Genomic DNA, 18,724 nt, shown 5'->3' with positions numbered 1-18,724 from the left:
GAGTTAGTTTCGGGCTCGCTTGGGCCTACATTATCATAAACCGCATAGAATCAGATGCATCTAGAGAAACGCATCAAGGAAAAGATGAACGACAGTGTGGTGACATGAAGCCGACATCCGACGAACGTGCTAAGTCGGCAGCGAACTGATGCGATGCCATTTGTTTATTCTTGATTTGCTCAGTTAATTTAATTGATTCAGTTAATATACCTATAACTAATATCTAATAACTTTACTTCATATCTTATGCTGCACAACATACATTCGGCTGATTCCATGATGCCACCGTGTCGTTGATATCATGGCGTAGCGACATTCGCCTCAATATGTTTTATATTTATGATCTCCTTCAGTTATTTTCCCGTCTACCATGAGTCAAAGAAATCAGCTGTGAGAGCTGATACTTGAAGACAGATCATCCGTCCCAGCCGGGACTCTCTCCCCAGCGCAACTCAACTCAACTACCACAGCGCACCCGCCGCGGTAGACCACAAACCAGGCTGACCTTGACCCGGCCCCTGAGTCATCTCCAGCCCGGTCCGGCCCGGCTGCGTCCGAGCGACCCAGCTGCTACGTGCCCTGATTGCCAGCACACCTCCCTACCGCCCGCCAGCTATCTCCAATACACCGACAACATCTGCATACCGCGAAAACAGCGTGCGCCTTTCTTCACAACAGGTGAATCAGCGCAGCCTGTGCAGTCTTTTTAGTGAGCACCGTAAAAAGATGGGTGAAATCTGCTTACGAAACGTTATCCTGGTCGACGTCTATCGTTTGTGTGTTGCGATCTGTGGCTGCGTGCCGGGATGGCGGTATTGGTCCTTCGTAACACAGTGGCTGCCACGATAAAGTAGGAACGTTTTTACTTTTTCTTCTTCTTAATGTGACAACAAAACGAACGTTGAATGCGTGTATTTAATAAAAACCATCACACATTACATTTACATAGTGCGTTGTCATATATTTGGTGCATTATATCGTCACTGACGAAAAAAACTTGACGCATAACAACGATATGCATGATATACAATTGACTCATGTCAACATTCACCTTTCATTCGATGAAAACATCGACTAATGATTCATCACTACGGGACACAAATTCTTGCCTTGATCCCCATAACACCCAGGCAAGGAAAATACCCCAACGTATACCAAAATAACAATTCGTACGCTGTTTCGCGAACTATCATAGCGTCCCGAAAAGTGAATAAACTTAACGTAAATTTTAAAGAAAGAGACGATGAAGGTCTTAAATTGTATACCTACAAGTGCATAATAGCCGTAAGTGCTACACGGTCAAGCTATGCTTCACCACTGTCCACTGCACAACAATATTTGTGATAGCCAGATGGAGTCAGTACCCGGTCAATTCCACATGACCTTGGTATTTTACTCCACTTTTCACCATCAACAGAACTATAACTATTCTCGCAGTGCAATAAAATTAAACTTCCTAATGCATCTTCTCAGCCACGTCCTACAAAACACTACAGCAGGACTTCAGGATAACGATCCGTTCCCCCTCTCTCTCTCCCTCTCTATCACTCGCTCCCCTCTGTCTCTCAGAACCAGGGCGTCGGCTGCGAGGCGGAGACCACCGCCCTCGGGTTGGCCCTGCCCTCGCGCACTGCCTGCTGGTAGGTGGCCCTCGCCCGTTGACACTGCCTCGGGCTCGATTGGTCGGAGGTGAGGACGTTGCAGATGATCTCCTGCCGACATTCGGCGTCGCAGCTAGCCTGCACCAGCGCTCGACCGCTCAGGTTCCTGGGGACGAGAGGATGCAGGTGGTAAAAGAGAATAAACGAAACCATAGACATGAGGCTGTCAAAGGCTAGCTATTGTGAGTGGCATTTAAACGTCTGTGAGGTAAGACGAGTGTTTGTACGTTTGTCGTTTATACGTTTGTAAAGCAAGACGAGTGACGTTTTTACGCTTATTATACGTTTTTAAGGTAAGACGAGTGACTTGTGCTGCTTTTAGGATGCCAGCGAATTAAACACGCTTGCGCCTCATTGGACCACATCTCGCTAACCAGTGACGAGCCACTACCTCTCCCTTGAATCAAACCTCGGGACTCGTTGGCGCCGTATGTAGGTGGCACCAGGGAGATGCATAGCCGAGGACGGAGCAGATGCTAGACGACAGAAATATGTCCTCTGCTTTTATGGCTTTCATCCGCCCCGCAACTCTTCAGCTAAAGAACTAACAGTCTGCTCACCTGTAATATTTAGTGAAGAGGTGATCCTTGAGCAGCATGGACTGGACGGCACTGCTCCAGTTCTGCGGCGAAAGTGACGCTAAGCCGTACTCCTCCGACGCTTTGAACTGCTGGTACCAGCGGGGACTGTTTCCAGCGAGCTTGTTGGCCTCCTGGAGGTTCACTGTCCACCGGGCGACCTCGGTCACCTCCTGGGGAGAGGAGGAGTGAGGTCAAAAGAGGGTTCAGTCGGTAGATAACAGGACATAGGTCACAGTCAGATCCAAGATAATGAATTTCGAAAGACGACTCGGTCACTGAGCTAGAAGCTTCCACAAGAGCAGCTGTCAAATCAAGTCAAAGGGAGTCGTGGGGAAGACCTGTGAGGAACAGATCAGCTCAGGTGCTAGGTCACATCAATAAAGCTCAAACGAGCTCAAAAGGTACTCATTACTCAACGATTACGGTAACTGGAGGCCGGGAGGCTAGGTCGGAAAGCTGACCAGTTTCTACACTGGTCGACTAGTATTTGTGTTCCGAGTTGGCACACGATTTGGTTGACATTGATGTTCCAATCAGTTCAAATCAGTGGTAAGCAATCGCTCTACGTTCCGCTGAAATCCGCTCCTCACCCAAGTGGACTGCGCTCCCCTGCTGCCATCTACCGTGTAGACCTTGTAGCCGGGATTCACGTTCTTCCAGGGCGACAGAGATGGCGCTACATATGTCACGGCGAACGCCTCGTCGTTGTCGTCCTTCGAGAGGTGGATCTCGTCAACGTGCGTGTGGGAGAAAAACTCTCCACGCACCGTGGTCCGGTAGCTGGAGAAGAGCAATAATCATTTAGCCAATGGCAATTTAATTCATTAATAGAACACACGAAAAGACGTTTCGTTTTCGATTATATATATTTTTTTAATCGAGCAATATGATATTTAAAACTGAACTTTACCAATAGGTAAAGTCATGCAAGATATATCTTGCATTCGTATCTACATCCTTTTTCAGAAGGATGGACGATATATAATAATTCCTTTGATTAAAAAGGTAACCCTTTTATTTCGTGCCAATATGATCACACAATCGCCTTCCGAAGTTGACCGTTTCCTCGCTAGCCGTCACGAAAACCACCAGTTCTTGTTAGCCCTTCTGAATCACTCACTTTTTGATGATCTTGTAGTACATGTGGCTCCAGGCGGGCAGGATGTCTCGGTCGGCCGGTGAGATGTGGCCCACGATGTGGCACTTCTCACCCGTGAGATAGGCGGCTCTCAGCTCCTCGGTGAGCCAGCGCAGTTGGTGAGAAGGGTCTCCGCGGGCCGTCATCAGCACCCAGCTGAGGACGATGTAGGGTTAGAGGTCAGACAGGTGACAACCAGCCGATAAGGCGTCGGGTGGGGGATTTCATCAGCAGAGCCGCTCATCTAAGTAAGTTTGAATAGACCTATATTTTAAAAACATGGATTCCTCAGTTGATTAACATTGGGATGGCTGTTAAATTTGTCCATAAGGTTGTATTTTGTAGTTTTTTTTTGTAACTAATAAGAAGATTAGTTTTAGCATAAGATAAGACTACAATACAACCGATACTACATTACACAAGACTACAATATTCTACAAGTAGGTACAACCGTTTAAATAATTGAAAGTGGATCAAACATCCTCATCATGATAACATCGACAAATTCCACTTAGAACAATTGAGTTCTGCCATTGTTCCGCATCCCGATTCTTGAGTGAGGCAAGGCGTTCTAACATACACTCAGGACAACATTTTTTTAGGACAACGACACTCACAAGTTGAGTTTGTAGGCCACGTTGGTGTTGATGACGATGACGCGAAAACCAGGGCGAACCAACAGGGAGTAGTAGCCGTAGTTTTCCAGAGTGGCCGCTGGAAAAAAAAAACACGGTATGAGTGGCCAGGACAAAATTGTCAAACACCATCCTGATGTTATCGGGGTCTGCTACCAACGAATAATATAGGCAATGACTTCATTTTTCTACGAATCGAGCAAAACAAGGACACTGCGCTCGACAGCCTTTCACCAGATAGTGATTTGTCATTAGGTTAAGGAGAGTTAAGAGGAATGAGGTTAATCAGCTTTGCAGTTTTGTTTTCATATTTTTTGGTGACCAGCAAGTTGTCTTCTCTTCGCGTAATGATGTTGATAGGCACCTGTATGTATCTATTTTAGGAAATTCGTAGAACGGCCGCAACAATTCACACATTTTTTATTGCGCCATTGGAAAAGGTCTTTGGGTACGTGGCTGAGTAGAGTTTTTCCTCCTGAATATGACAAATGTAGGTATGCTTCCTCCTGAATGAACAAAAGACCAAAATTAAACGGACGGTAGGGCAAATTAAGCACCAAGCTGTAAAGTCAGTCTGCGCTCGGTGATTTTCAACTCTGTAGCACGGACGTTGAATTGAACCAGCATCAGATAGCACTAGCCCGCAAAGTCACGTCACTAAGTTGGTTTCTCCTTCGTCCATCCGGTGTGCGTCCTGCCGCGCGCCGGGCTTCCGTCGGCTCTGCGGCTACCCCAAGGCCGTCTGACCGGTCGAGGTTGGTGTGCAGGTCGGTCAGGCTGCGCCAACCACCGTCAGTTACCTGTCGGCGGTCTGCCCTGCCGACTGGTCCGTCTGCCTGACCTGCCGACTGACCTGTCTGACCGGGATGTCGACATTGCAGCGTGGAACCGGCCGCAACCGCGCTGACCCGCAGTTTTGTGCGCCTCCGCCGCGCCAGACTGAGTCGGCCGAGTTTGTATGTTTCAATATCCAGTAAAACTCATACACTTAGCTGCAAAAGAGCTCTCTAACATATATTCATCTCCATAGTAGACTCCCTGTGGCGAATTACGATAAAATTTCAAAGTAACTTCTCGATCCAATGTGTAAACTTCTCTTATGTAGATCGACCCGCCCCACTGGCGATCCGGAAGTTCTAATGCCGTTGCACCCTCCAGTCTGACCCTTTTAGTTCCATCCCTGGTTGTTCTTAGAGGGACATGAGCCACATGACGTCATTAAAGTTGATAATTTCCATAATTCAGTGAAACTGTAGCTTTTTAGACTGTAAGCTCTTCAAGAATATGTATATAGAGAAGACGACAAATAACGTTTCTGGATTCACCAAACCAATTCGAGGCCCGTTTGCTTTTTTAAAGGTTATACTCAGGCTGTGAAGTGAAGTGGCTCTATTTCTCATATCCAAACCCATGTCACAAATGTTGTTCTTCGCTCTCCGCGATGCGATTATATAATCGCTACTCTCACACTTGCAGTTACTATTGCCACGAATGCTGCAGAACCGGCTAAGGAATGCAACCGACAGATGGAACATGTCGTTCGCTGAAATAAAAATCAGTTCTGAAGGCTTTTAGAAACCTTGTATTACGTTACGCCCTGTCAAGACCATTGAGGGGATATTTTGGGTCTCAGTCAGAGCATCGCGTTAGCGCGATGTGTTTGGAGATCTACATATTTAATGGAAGGAATATCGACCAGGGCTTTTAATTTTTTGTCTCTGCTTCGAGTACGAAAGAACTTTTGACAAGCACGAAAACAGACCGATCGATAAAAGTTGTAAAAAGGATAAAAGTTTTCATTGTTCTTCATATCGGAATTGTTTCTGCTGACCTAGGGCGAATCATTTACACTTTTCAAAATTAGACCAGTTTACTTCACATCACAGATGTAGATTGAAGATGTGGCTTTTTCTCAGTTGAGTCCATGCCTTTTGTGAGAATTAACCCGTTGAGATGGGCATTTCTGCACTAAATGGCCTGTGGCTGCATTCCCAATATCAAACGGTTAAGCCCTTCCCATCGCATATTGCTAAGTGAGAGCGATTGTTTGCCATATAAATAAGTCCTTTCATCTCGGCATTGACCCTGATTGTTACTCGGTCTGCTCGTATATTTTTAGACCAAACTGGTTTTGCACACTGAGAGCCACTAAATTGTAAGCCTTCTATCATGGGACTGTGATCTATCAAAAACCGTCAGCTGCAGAGGCTGCAGCGTCCAGCTATTTATAAAGTTTGAAGCTAAGAGAAACACATAAAAAGACATTACTTGGATGCCTATTGGCAGACGACTGTTGATATACACATTTTTAATTCAACACTGGCTAAGACCTGGCAAACTAAAACTAAGCATTAAAATCGTCGCATTTTATTGTGCTTTCGCTGCTACCGCAAAGGTGCACATTTTTGTATGTAATGTATGCTGACCAGTGACCACCATTGATAATGAATGTTCTTCTGTAAATAAACGTGAATTCTCAACTGGGTAGGTATATAGGTACCACATCAAACTCTGTATGATGTGCAACGAGAGTAGCATAGCTGCAGTGAAAGTGTAACCGGTGTTAATTTTTGGGAGGGAAGCTTGACGTGCATCCATATCCGAGCCAGCAAAAATCGCAATGTGATTCTATAAATTTGAAACTATAAATGAAAGCCTTTGAAAAATGCGATTTCTCTGGAAGCATAAAGTTTCAGTCAGTAAAAATTCCTTCAGTCGCTTCGGAGGTTGACGTAAATCACAAATATGACAGATTGTATAACTACTTGCGAAATAATTTGGCGTTCGTGTAAAATCGCAGGTAGAATCGATGGCTGCAATGTGGATGGACAGCATAACTTTATTTCATTCAGTCATTTGACATTGGTGGCCCAGCCAGTCCATCATGTGCCAATAATGTGACACATTCTTGAAGATTAATGACTCCATCACCTGCTCAAGTGCCTCGCTGCCGAAACCATTTGACGACGGCCCGCGGATAATCCCGAAGAACATTCTGAAGATGTTTCAATCATCTCTCGAGCCGCGTTCAACTCGTATGTAGTCCACTGTCTTCGACGGATTAGTCTTTTATCTGCAAAACCAGCTCGTGTTGCCAACATTGGTACGGTCGATTCGAGGTACGGAGCCACGGATGGGAGCCGGTCGCTGTTACCTAATGGCAGGTGTCGTCATGCATCCAGCGAGCTACACCCTTGTGAACCAGCGGGGATTTTTGGTAGAGCGAACAACGCGGGATGTTTGGGTGGGAGTGGTGGGACAATGGGGTCCGATCACTTATAAGCCTGGGGGTTGAATTTGGTGCGAAGGAGGATGGTGTAAGATCAAACGCGTGAGAGGCGAGCGCTATATATGGCGACGTTAGGATTGTTAGGATTATTAGGACATGCTGAATACCTATTGTGCGGTGGAGCTTTACCATGTGGAAGATTTACGAAGCACACTGATTCCAGTTGGCACTGTTTGTTAGATATTTTTGGTACAAAGTAGGCATATTTACCTGATTGGTAGACAGGTATGTTTGTGCAGGACATAACTTTTTAGGTGAATGCACACCAGTTCAAGGGGACGGTTTGCCCTCTGCAAGTCTGGCGTTTCTTTATATTTCTTGCGGTGTGGTTTTCCCATACCCGTCAGACATAGGTACCACACAAGATAAAAATAAAGTCAGCTTGCCTAATACGCCATCGTCATGTTCTACCACAATACATGCACCTAAAATTACCCCTTGTGCATCCCCCCCCCCATTATCCCAACCGACACACTCCGTTCCCAACTCATCACTCACCGGCGTTGGGCGGCAGCCAGGGCTTCCATATGTTCGCCAACATGCTGTAGAGCCACGCGCCGCTGAAACCGGCGTTCCACACCTCCTTCGGCGGAAAACTGCCGGATAAATGGGGTGACGTTTGTTTAGCTTCCTGTGAGATGGCAGGTCAAAATGCAGGGCGACTTTATATGAAATTACGAAAGACAAAAGCTCTGATTGCATCTGCTGGTCGACACCAAGCGGTGTTCATCAACCATCAACTCATTGTCGAATGCTGATGAGTGATTGATGGAGGCAAACTCCTCCGAGTCGTGGTAAACTCTCACCTGTTGATGGGCGCCGAGTCGCGGTTAGCTCACCTGTTGATGGGCGCCGAGTCATGGTTCCCAATCACGGGCAGCACGGGGATGCCGGGGAAGTAGCGCTGCAGCAGCGCCGTGATGCTGCTGGTCGACGAGAGCACCTCCTCTCGGGAGCTGCGCCAGTCGTCGTGGGGCGCGTTGTCACCCGTCCACATAATGTAGGCCACATCCTAAAGGTAACAGTTACGAGAAGTGTCAGAGGGGAAAGGATTGTATACTCGACCGCGGATGTGTTTAACGTGCATTCATTAAGTTTATTAAGTTTTACACGATACAAATTAGTCGAACAAGCTAATTTTACTGTGTCATGTATGATGTAGTAAACAATTTTTGTCATCAATCATAATCTAATTAGATATCCAAATATGTTAATTGCTATCTATACGCCAGCTTTATTTTACGCAAACCTAACTCGTGTGTGTATAAAAGCATCCCACATCCCTCGGTTGATCTGTTGAACCATTTGTCTCTTACCGGATGCTGTTTGGCCGTGTGTTGGACCATTGACTCGACCAGTTTGTAGGGGGAGTCGCATCTCGTGTAGTCGCCCCATCGACCGGCGCGACGGGACGCGTTCGTCGGAAAACCTGCAGGACGAACAACGTTCATAGGTCGGACTCTTTGCCCTTTGGGGTCGTCGCTAGACGCTATACCTACTACCTAGCGATTAGAATAAGATCTTTTGCATAAGTCTCCTCCGATCGACAGATCGATATGCCGTTAGCAAATTCCATCATCCCTAGCGTTCTTAATTTCTTGCTCGGTGCTTGCCGATATGCAGGTGCAAATCTTTTATGATCGCTTATTTTTATTTATAGATGCTGCATCTTTAAAAACATTCTGCAGATGCTTGCAGACCTGAGCTGCATCGAACATTTCCCATAGTCGGAGCCAGCCAAGCTCCGTCTCATGTCCAGCCCTCTGCACGGGGAGAGGCTTCAATGATAAAATTAGCATTGTCCCTTCAATCCACGGCATAGAATGTTGCAGCGGTGAACGTGCAGTGCAGCCTCCCATTATTTACCGACCGAGAGGAAATGCCACGGCGGCCATGTCATCGGGGCAGAAATATGGCGTGGAATTTACTGTGCTTTGCCAATTGGTTTTACCTGTAATTATCTTTGGGATGCCTGGAAACTTCCCTGATTTGACTAAGTTCATGGACATCGAGGATATCAAACAAACATTGCAGGTCAGACGAACCATGCTCACTGAGCATTGCTCAGGCATTATATTTACCCAAAAACTCTTGTGTTCTATGGCCTGTGTAATGTCTATCATTACTGGAGTAAAGATACTACAGAGGTATTCGTAAATGCAAAGAGTCATAGTTAGACATTGGTTAGACATCAGACTGCTGTGTTACTAAAGGCCTGACTACACTACGCGTTTTCTGCGTGAGTTTTTTGCGAGTTTGCGTGATTTGCGGAATATTGTTCTAGAAAGAAACGACATACGTTTTTGTTATATGTTTTTCATATAAACTTTTAATTAACATAAACGTTTTATTAACTTTTATATAAATATTAAAGAAGTTAAATTAATAATAACCTTTTTCTAGAACAATATTACGCAAAACACGCAAACTCGCAAAAAAACGCACACGGAAAACGCATAGTGTAGCCAGGCCTTAACATTGATTTTATCCATGCCATAGGCCTATATCTCATTCCGCATCACACACGCAGCACGTACCGTTGTCGGCCCGGCAGCAGAGTACCTCAGAGCAGCTGTTGTCGGCCCCCTCTCGGTACAGACTGTCCAGGTGCAGGTCAGCAATGTGGAGCACCGTCAGGCCGGGAGTTGCAGGGCTCTGGAATGGACAAACTCAATTAGCAAAATAGCTGCGCAGAGGTGCAGGTCCCCTGACGGTTATTTAAAACGTTTTTTTTTTTGGTTTCTTACATACATGTATATTTCCTTTGGTTAAAAACTATGATTCATGCAACTTTAAAGAGGGCCTTACGTCTCATGACAAGACTCACAGTGCACGCACCGATACCAATATCGGTTGATTAATATTAATCGATATCGATACACTTAATACATGTCGGAACATACGCAAATGAATATTGTTTGGAACGTAATCGATGAATAATTGGACTGATCAACCGCTGTTAACATTCCACTGAAGCTGTTCACAAAACCGAAAGTTTATTCTATTTTGTTTGTGATAGAAGAGCCATTAGTGTTCGTTTCCGTTCACCATTAATCGTGGTGACTAATGCCTACCTTTGACGGCTTTCGTTTGGAATTTCCACTTCTATCTAACGACTTCCGTCTCGAATAATTCTTCACCGTCCTTGTATGGATCAAGCCGATAAGCCACTACGAATTTTAATTTTCCATCATGATAGCTCAAGGCCCCATCACGGTAGTGATTCAATGTAACTTCCTGTGATTCAGAGACCGCCAACGCAGCCTTGGAGCCACGCCTTTTTGCAATTGAGTGCAAAAAGGCGTGGATCCAGGGCTGCGTGGGCGGTCTCTGAATCAAGTGCATCGTGCAACAATATAACAGAGGTCGTGATCTTATTCACGCTTGGGTACCCGCATATTGTACCCCTGAGTCGCATGGTATGTGGTGTCCGGTAGAACAATTGTCACTGCATTTAACCCCGATGGACGGAAAAATAAGCGGGCACCCCATGGACAAAGTGTTGGCTGCAAACGCTATGCATTATATAACGTTTCAAGGTGAAAAATGAAAATGTTATGTAAGTGGGCGCTGCCGCCCTGGGCTGTGCCGCATTGTGAGTAACGTCATGAATCACGAGCTCATTCAAAAGCATGTTCATTATACTTTTCAGATAAGAACTTGCTCAGCTACATAATTGCATTTGCTGCTCATTTTAATCCGTAATAATTTCTTATACCAGACAGCGTTTGTTATTCCTACACGCACTCACAAGTCACTCGCCAACATAATTTGAAACACAGCACGTCCTGCGTACAGAAAATCCCCATTATTTCTTACCGGGTAGAGGTAGTCCCTGATTTTGATTTCGGCCGGCGTCGGGTCTTTCCTCAGGTAGAGGGTGGCGTCGATATCCAGGCTGGGCCGTGGACAGGCGTCAATGTAGATAGCGCAAACCTCTGCACTGCTCAGTTTACTGTTCTGAACGATGTAGGTTAGCGGCTCCTGTGGTGGGGTAAAACAGAGGCAAATTAGATACAGCGAAGAGAACTAATTATGATGAAGCTCACAGTGCGGATTGTCAACAGGCAAGAGACAAATTATGCCCATGTAAGCCAGCTTTAAAAGCGGCATTATAAAACCTCAGTGTTTTGACGAAATATGATGTGCAAATCCGAGCTCGATGTCCTTCATGGTCGAGCGAGAATTCATACCTATACTTGTCAGCATGAAACAGTGTGATAAGTCAGACAGCACCGAGCTGTCGTTTCTTCTTTAGACAATGACACTTAGGACTTACCCGTTTCTTAAACATTGCTTAACATGAAACGGTCCCTGTAGACATGAGCGAGCTTTAGTGTAACCTGGACATTTAGGCCTAAGCGAGCAACCATGCATTATCACCGGTGACATTTATCCAGCAACAGTAGTCAAACGTCAGTTATCCAGCCCGACTGCTCTTTCACGCAACTTATCCATACAATTCCCTGCCAACAGTCATTCATTTACGTTACTAAAGTCCCCTGCCCTGCACATACCGCCCAGCTGTCGATGTAGCCCTCGCAGACGGAGCGCGCCACGGGCACCACACTGCAGAGACGGTAAGCCTTGCTTCTCATCAGCATGCTAGAGCCCGTGAGTTTGACCACTCCCTTCACCACGGCTCCCAGTGCCTTGCAGGTGCCGCATTTGACTCGGTCCGCCACTAGAATATAAGGCGAAAGGCGTGGTGGTTAGATTCCTTATCGCTAAGCATGACTTATCGAGCTTATGGCTTATCGAGTTGACTCGTGACGTTATTTTGTTGTGGCGTTATTGTGGCTTTGTTGTGACATTATTGTGACGTTATTGTGACGTCCTTCTCGTTTAGCTGATCCGATGCCCGCCCCAAACAGGTCTTCATTTAGCTTTTGCAAGTCATTGCCCTGCACACTGAGGCGAGCAGGAAAAGTTAATTAAGTTTGACTTTGGTGCACCTCGTCTAAATAAAACAGGGTTTAAGAAATGTTAGGGAACAAACATTTTAAGAAACGTATGTCACATTGCTCACTTAAATACGCAAATACTATATAATGCAAAGCGGCTCAAATGCCGAAGACTTCCATTTATCACCGATCGTAGACGTAAACCAATCCAAATGTTATGCGTAATTGGTTTACAATATCTGAGTAAGGTGTTCAACTGCACCACAATCGCAACTTCAATTGCACTTTCAATTGCACCTGCACCTCGATTTATGGTGGCATCCAGCGTGTATCGAATATTGGTAAACGTCTCAACTTTTACACGCTCAAGACAAGGCCGACACCGGAGTAATCCCGTTGCATGTTCTAGACGTTTTCCAGCCTCTCGAGCAGCGGGCATTGCGGAAACTGGATGCGGCACCCGCCCAGTTTGTGGGAGACAAGTTATCACGCAGTCTAGACTGGTCGTGACTGGCTTTAAAACTAGATTAAATGCCTACTTGTAAGCATGAAGAAACACAGACCTAAATCTTAGCGCTGTTGTTGAGCAACTCTCCTCAATTGACCTTGACACATTGAAGATGACCGCAGAAAATTCACGGCGGTAAGCTAGTAAGTCGGCTGTCCCTTTTCGCAAAGAAATGCTAACAAATATGGCAGCCGATAGCGAAGCGATTAGTGTAATCTCGCTCAGCTGATCGGTTCAAAAGCCAGTCTTCTTGTATGTTATGCGATGGCCACTGTCAGCAATGAAGTTAAGCTATGCAATCATTTTCCCTCTCGATGTGGCTTACAACCGGGTCTGCTAATGTCGTTATCAAACTTATGTGAGAAGCAAAAAGGCATGCGTGCATTATACTTATGTGGCATTTAAAACAAGCATGGGGCAATAATAACGTATATGTAATGCCGAAATGACCAGACCACATTACCAAAACTAATGACGTTTCCTGTCTGGAAATAGTCACCTGGAAATAGTCATAAATCTTAGAATAAACGTTTATTTGAGTGAGCCCTTAGGGACATATTCTAACATTTTCCCTCAAAACGAAGCCAAATATAAACATGCTTGACATCCATCGATTTCACGTTCACCATTGAGCGAGACCTGGCGTTCCTACGAAAATAATAACAGAAATGTTTCTATTTCACTGAATTACCAATTGTTTGCCTGTAAGGTCCCATTCACATGTGCGACACATTCCATTTGCAAAAGGTTTTCCGTGTAGAGCTAAACTGAGCTGAGCTAGCTTGGCCTTGGCATTGAATTATCAAAGCAAGTCCCCTTACCCACGGAAAAGTTGTTACAGTTCCGATTTTTAACGATTAAGACTCCTCATGCGGGTTTGACACTTAAAAGCAGCACTGAACTAAAACGTAACCTGTATTCGGCTAATGAACCGGTAATTTCATCTAATTTTGATTAGAAAAGTGAGACAAATGCAGAATTGATATTTGCTATCGGAAGGGGGATACTTCCCTCTTCCGATACACTATTCCTCAATGAACAAATTAGGCACTTCCGTTAGCTTTTTGCTCCTGTAGTGCAAAAGAGGCAATTGAGGTCCATGCAGAGAAAACGGTTAAAACATTAGCCAAAAATTATCTCACAATAAATGTAAATAAATGTTGTGGCTTTAAGTTATTGCATTTTCCTGTCTAATTTGTTATTGCAATAACTGCTGTTTTGCTCTATCATACGTGCATTTAACACACAACGCAAAGCACAGGTCAGAATACATACACCCATACCTATACAGGCGACTTCAGCCAAAACCAAAACACGTCTGTCGTTTTTATCTGTCGCTGGGAACTGTGACGACACGACATGCGATACTTGTGAACTCTCCCTTCAGATGTCTATCACGTCTAACGCTCACGATTCGGGTGTTCGGTTACACCAAAACCTGTTCCCTTTCCGACATCAGATCTATCCTCCAGGAGCGGAAAGGATCGGTGTATGCAGTGTCGTCTCAATTTGAGCCACGTGTTAATGAGAACCGGACAGCGACAGACATCTCATGTGAACTTTGATTACCCTGAAACGGTGCACCCAAGGGATCAGTGTGTCCGCGGAAGTGCTTTAGATTCAGGTGGCTTGTCAGGTGGTTGAGATCGCGGGTACCGCAGGGTATCGTAGAGCCTTCTGCTACATATGTATGTGTGTACCAACCATTCACAATTAGCGCTTCTAAAAATCAGCTAGTCTCAATATGCGTATAAAGATATATCAGTCATTCATCTGCGCATTGCCCGCGAAAGCTGTGTTTTCACTGAGGGATGTCTTAAGTCAATACACATATCCTCGCTTATTTTTCGGACATAAGTAATTGCTGTCAAAGTGCCTGATACGTAACATGCAACATGGGCGGTATCAATTCATGTAGACATAAGCCATAAGTGCTTTTTGACATAATGTAGTTGATGGAATAATTGCTGACTACGAAATTTGATTCTAATAATGTTTTTATTGTATGAATATCACTTAAATGAAATTCATTGCCTTCATGCAGCCTCTCACATCGAAACATATTTTTACACTTTTCCATAATTTACTTGATATCCATGGGTGTGACTAGAGAATCATATAGCGCTCGTCGACAACCAAGATTACCAAGATTGTTACCAAGGCATGGTCGACGATAACGTTTTCACGTCGCTTTTAACCTATAGCTCGCCGGTGTGAATTTTGACAGATTTTTTTCGCACTGTTTTATGCTTAGGCACGGTGCTCCGGAGTAAGGAACTACGCCTCATGCATGTTTATTGAACTATTTGAGTCTTCTATGCTGTTCACTTTTGATGATTGTACCATGAGACACAACTACGCCACAGAACCATGCTAAAGTCAACATTAGCCGTTTTCACGACGGGCTATCCGGCGAGTGCACCTAATTTGACCAAATCTGCACCTGATCTCTTTTACAGCAAAAATCTTTATTTTATGAATTTATTTCAGTGTTGTAATCGATGATGCTCTCTGATAATATGACAAAGCAGGCATATAACCAATTAGTGCAACCCTAGCTGATAGCTACTAAGAGATACACTGAACCTAATTTGACCAAATCTGCACCAGATGTGAACCAAATGTGTACCAGATGGCCGTCGTGAAAACGGCTATAGACGTCTATAGAGATCCATCCTTTCGGGGATTTTATAGATACATCATGGAATAATTGTAAGCACTACATAGACGCTGAGCAATCCGTGATGGAAATTTATATATACACCTACGCGAGTAAATCGAGTCACCGTATAGTATATCCTTCGTATTTTCCATATGCGATCGCATGCATGAAAATCTGTGATGTGGAATCATGGGTGAACAAATTTGTACTTCTTTTGGTTTCCAATGGCCCATGAGGAGATGCCCATCGCACACGGTGTGGCTTTCATATAGGACAGACGATTTATATCTCTATTCTTCCATCATTTGTCATGAGGCAGGGTTTGCGAAGCGGGAAACACTGGGACACTCCAAGGTGCAAGATGAGAGATTTGAACACGTTCCTCAGCTTTTCTAGAATAAGGCGAGAGTGAAATTATTTCACCATTATTCCAGTTCGCGCAATCGCAGAGGCGTTGAGTTATACTTTGCAATGTGCATTAACGGACATTTAAACATGTAACATGTGTGCAATTTCGGCTGCTTTAGAGCGCTTTTATGCTCTATCTAGTTGCTGTTGATTTAATTTTGTTTTCCTTGTCTGAAAGCTATCAAATTCGAAAAGTGTATGAATAACTAAGGCAGCTACAGCAAGCCAATATTGCGTGAACGTATTCGGGATATGAGTGTACTCACATGCTCCCGGACTTGTGGAGACACCGGATGTAGCCATCATCAGCAGCAGACTGAACACCACCGTCGTCCTCATGGTAATCTTCATCGCGTGTCTGGAGAGATCCCGTGCCGCTCCGACGTCTGTACGCTCTCACACGAACTCCGAATAGCCGTGGTGACGAAAAATCGTCACTTGTTCTTCACACACAGTCGCGACAGTCACACAGTTGCACCAGAGAACACGCTTAGGCCCAGGGCAAACTCAGATCCTTCAAATTGATCCTTCAAAAAATTAAGGATTACGTTTCTTCAGACTCACAAGGTCGCCATGGTCTCCGGCGATCTTTGAAGTCTCTTGCTTGGGCGACTAGATATGTCGTAACAATCGACGTTGAAAATTGATCCGAGTTTCACTTTCTGAAGATAAGACGGCAAACTCTCCGTGGGAGTATTTCTCACCACAGAGCTATGCCAGCTATCTCCTGTGCCTCGCAGCTCTGATCACTCAGTTCAGAGTCGCTTCAGATCTTCTTTGGCAGTCTGAAGAAAGATCCACTACGTGGCAGCTCACAAATTGATGCACAGTCACAGTTGTTCACGCGAAAAAGACGCTGACCACAACACTGAGAATGAGATGATGGACTTGACCGGCGGACGCAAAAGGAATAACTCGTCGCCGGGGAGACGGATTCGCAGACGAACAGACGAGCGCCTGTAACCGCTTTGACAGAACGATAGAAGGGCAAACGAGCTGGCTGGCTGACGGTCGGACAATCTGACGGACTCGCAGAATGACAGACGGCCAGCCACTGGGACAGAGGACGGACGGACGACCTGACGGACTGACGGCGCCCTGACAGCCAGCCACAGTGCCAGAGCAGCCGGTGCGCGCGCGGTGCCGTCAGCTGCCCGACTGCATCGGCCCGCACCCGGCTCCTCTCCCAGCTGGTCGCAACGCTGACCGGTCCCTGCCGAGCCAAAGGCCGCTCACGTAAGCGCTGCGCCGCCCCGTACCCACGCGTCCCGGACTGGATTAGGGATTAGGCGAAATGCTCGAGAAATGCTGGTCGCAATCGTGCCTCAGCGACCTTGACTGTTGATGATAGAGATAGTGTTCGAGGAGTGAGTGAGGACAGAGAGGACTTAGAACAAAAAGATGCCTTACGGACCGTTTACCTTTGTCCGTTGAACTTCGGGTAAACAAGGACAAAATATCAGAGTGTGGTGAATGACTTGTCGTTGTGATGGTGTGATTCAAAGACCTATTGCGCACCTTAGCCCGACGCAGGAATGATGTATCTACCTATATCTATCCTTGGAAGACGTAAAAAAAAACATCCGCAGTTACACCGATTAAAACATCGGTTTGAAACTTGCAGCGATTGATGAGGGAAATATTATGCATAAAATGTTTGCCTCCAAATTTCAATACCGGTGACCTCAGGTCAGGTTAACCCTCACCCGTATAGGAGGGGGGGGGGGTCAAACCACCTCGGTTTTTCGCGAATACCCGGCGTAAAAAGCGGCTGATCGCGACGAAACTTTCATTACCCTCGAGTTAATCAATTTTACACCTACCCTTAAAATTTCATGACCCCGACCCAAGTGACCTTTGACCTGTGACCTATTTCTCGAAACCAGGTTTGGCCGGAACCGCGATTCGGCGTATATTGGCTCACATTAGCCGCGCGTTTCAAGCAGTCTTTTCGTGGTTTCGAGCGTTCAAACATGCGATATGATGTTGGTCCAATGCAAAAGGGTGGGTGTCAAGGTCACCTGAAGGTCAGGTCAGGTGACAGGTCATTGACCTTTGATGATCTCGGTTCACTTTTTCGAGTTTCACATGTTTTGGGCTAGTTTTTGGAGCTGAATTCAAATTTAGCAATCATTTGGACATTTACGAAGTAGTTTTGGTGCCTTCGTAGCATGTTACAAACCTGTCAGAGGCGGTTGACACGTAATACGAATGCCCGGCAAGACCCCTACTGGTTAACCTGACATGACCTGACCCAACCTGGCCTAAATGCATGAAGACATCATCTGTGATCAAAACTAACATGGTAACTCGTGGTAAGCGGCAATCGAAAGAACGGTCCAAAATAAGGACGGAAACAATTCGGTCATTTTTTGGGTCAGGTCAAAGGTCAGGTCACCAGAGGTCACCAAATGTAAAATGTTGACTTTTTCAACATTTTGGAAACTGTCGACGGCTATCTCGGGAACCAATAGAGCTACAGCGCCGCGGAAAAGCGCATCCGATAGCCCTTTTACAGGCCTTTCTGAATAATGATCTCAGATTTGACCTCAGGTCAACGGCTTAACTTTCTAAGGACAAAAACTCCAAAAATAGCCGTTTTTACGAAAAGCGTTTTTTCGGCAATAACTTTTGACTAAAAAAGCCATGGCATTTCTTTTGCCAGCATCGTGTTACTCTCGTCGAGACGCGTCGAATGAACTATAATTTGACCTTGAAAGGTCAACTTGAAAATTTGACCTCAGGTCAAGGTTATGACCTGACCGGAAAAGGTCATGTTGCAATTTGCATATCAATCGATCCGCAACGTCGAGCCGAGCACATCTAAGGCGTTATCAGCGCTCTAGCACGCCTCTATCAGAAGTTATTAGCGAAAAACTGTTAGATTCTGTTCGTGACCTGAGATGACCTCGGGGACATAACGAGGGGTCACAGTTGC

At 45.5% G+C, this 18,724-nt stretch overlaps 1 protein-coding gene across 1 annotated transcript; it reads right to left on the bottom strand.

Moving 5' to 3' along the window:
- Nucleotides 1–896: 896 nt before the first annotated feature.
- Nucleotides 897–17,061, bottom strand: LOC122389258 (sphingomyelin phosphodiesterase-like). The gene is made up of 12 exons (XM_043381118.1): nt 16,053–17,061; nt 11,822–11,988; nt 11,124–11,288; nt 9,842–9,959; nt 8,621–8,733; nt 8,144–8,316; nt 7,803–7,900; nt 3,998–4,094; nt 3,363–3,536; nt 2,833–3,022; nt 2,222–2,412; nt 897–1,767 (listed from the first exon to the last, which is right to left on the bottom strand). The coding sequence occupies exons 1-12, from the start codon at nt 16,135–16,137 to the stop codon at nt 1,566–1,568; spliced, it is 1,773 nt and encodes a 590-aa protein (XP_043237053.1). The 5' UTR covers nt 16,138–17,061; the 3' UTR covers nt 897–1,565.
- Between the last annotated feature and the right edge of the window lie 1,663 nt (nt 17,062–18,724).

Source organism: Amphibalanus amphitrite, unplaced genomic scaffold (assembly GCF_019059575.1).
Source record: "Amphibalanus amphitrite isolate SeventyFive unplaced genomic scaffold, NRLGWU_Aamphi_draft 000350F_arrow, whole genome shotgun sequence".
Taxonomy (NCBI): Eukaryota; Metazoa; Arthropoda; class Thecostraca; order Balanomorpha; family Balanidae; genus Amphibalanus; species Amphibalanus amphitrite.
This window is presented reverse-complemented; position numbering and strand designations above follow the sequence as displayed.

Excerpts from the sequence above, each read along its gene's own strand:
- LOC122389258 (XM_043381118.1), bottom strand. The coding sequence starts at position 16,137 with ATGAAGATTACCATGAGGACGACGGTGGTGTTCAGTCTGCTGCTGATG. Across the intron at positions 8,734-9,841 it reads CTGCTGCCGGGCCGACAACG|GTTTTCCGACGAACGCGTCC; the intron begins GTACGTGCTGCG and ends TTCGTCCTGCAG. Across the intron at positions 3,537-3,997 it reads GTGGCCTACAAACTCAACTT|CTGGGTGCTGATGACGGCCC; the intron begins GTGAGTGTCGTT and ends CATCGTCCTCAG.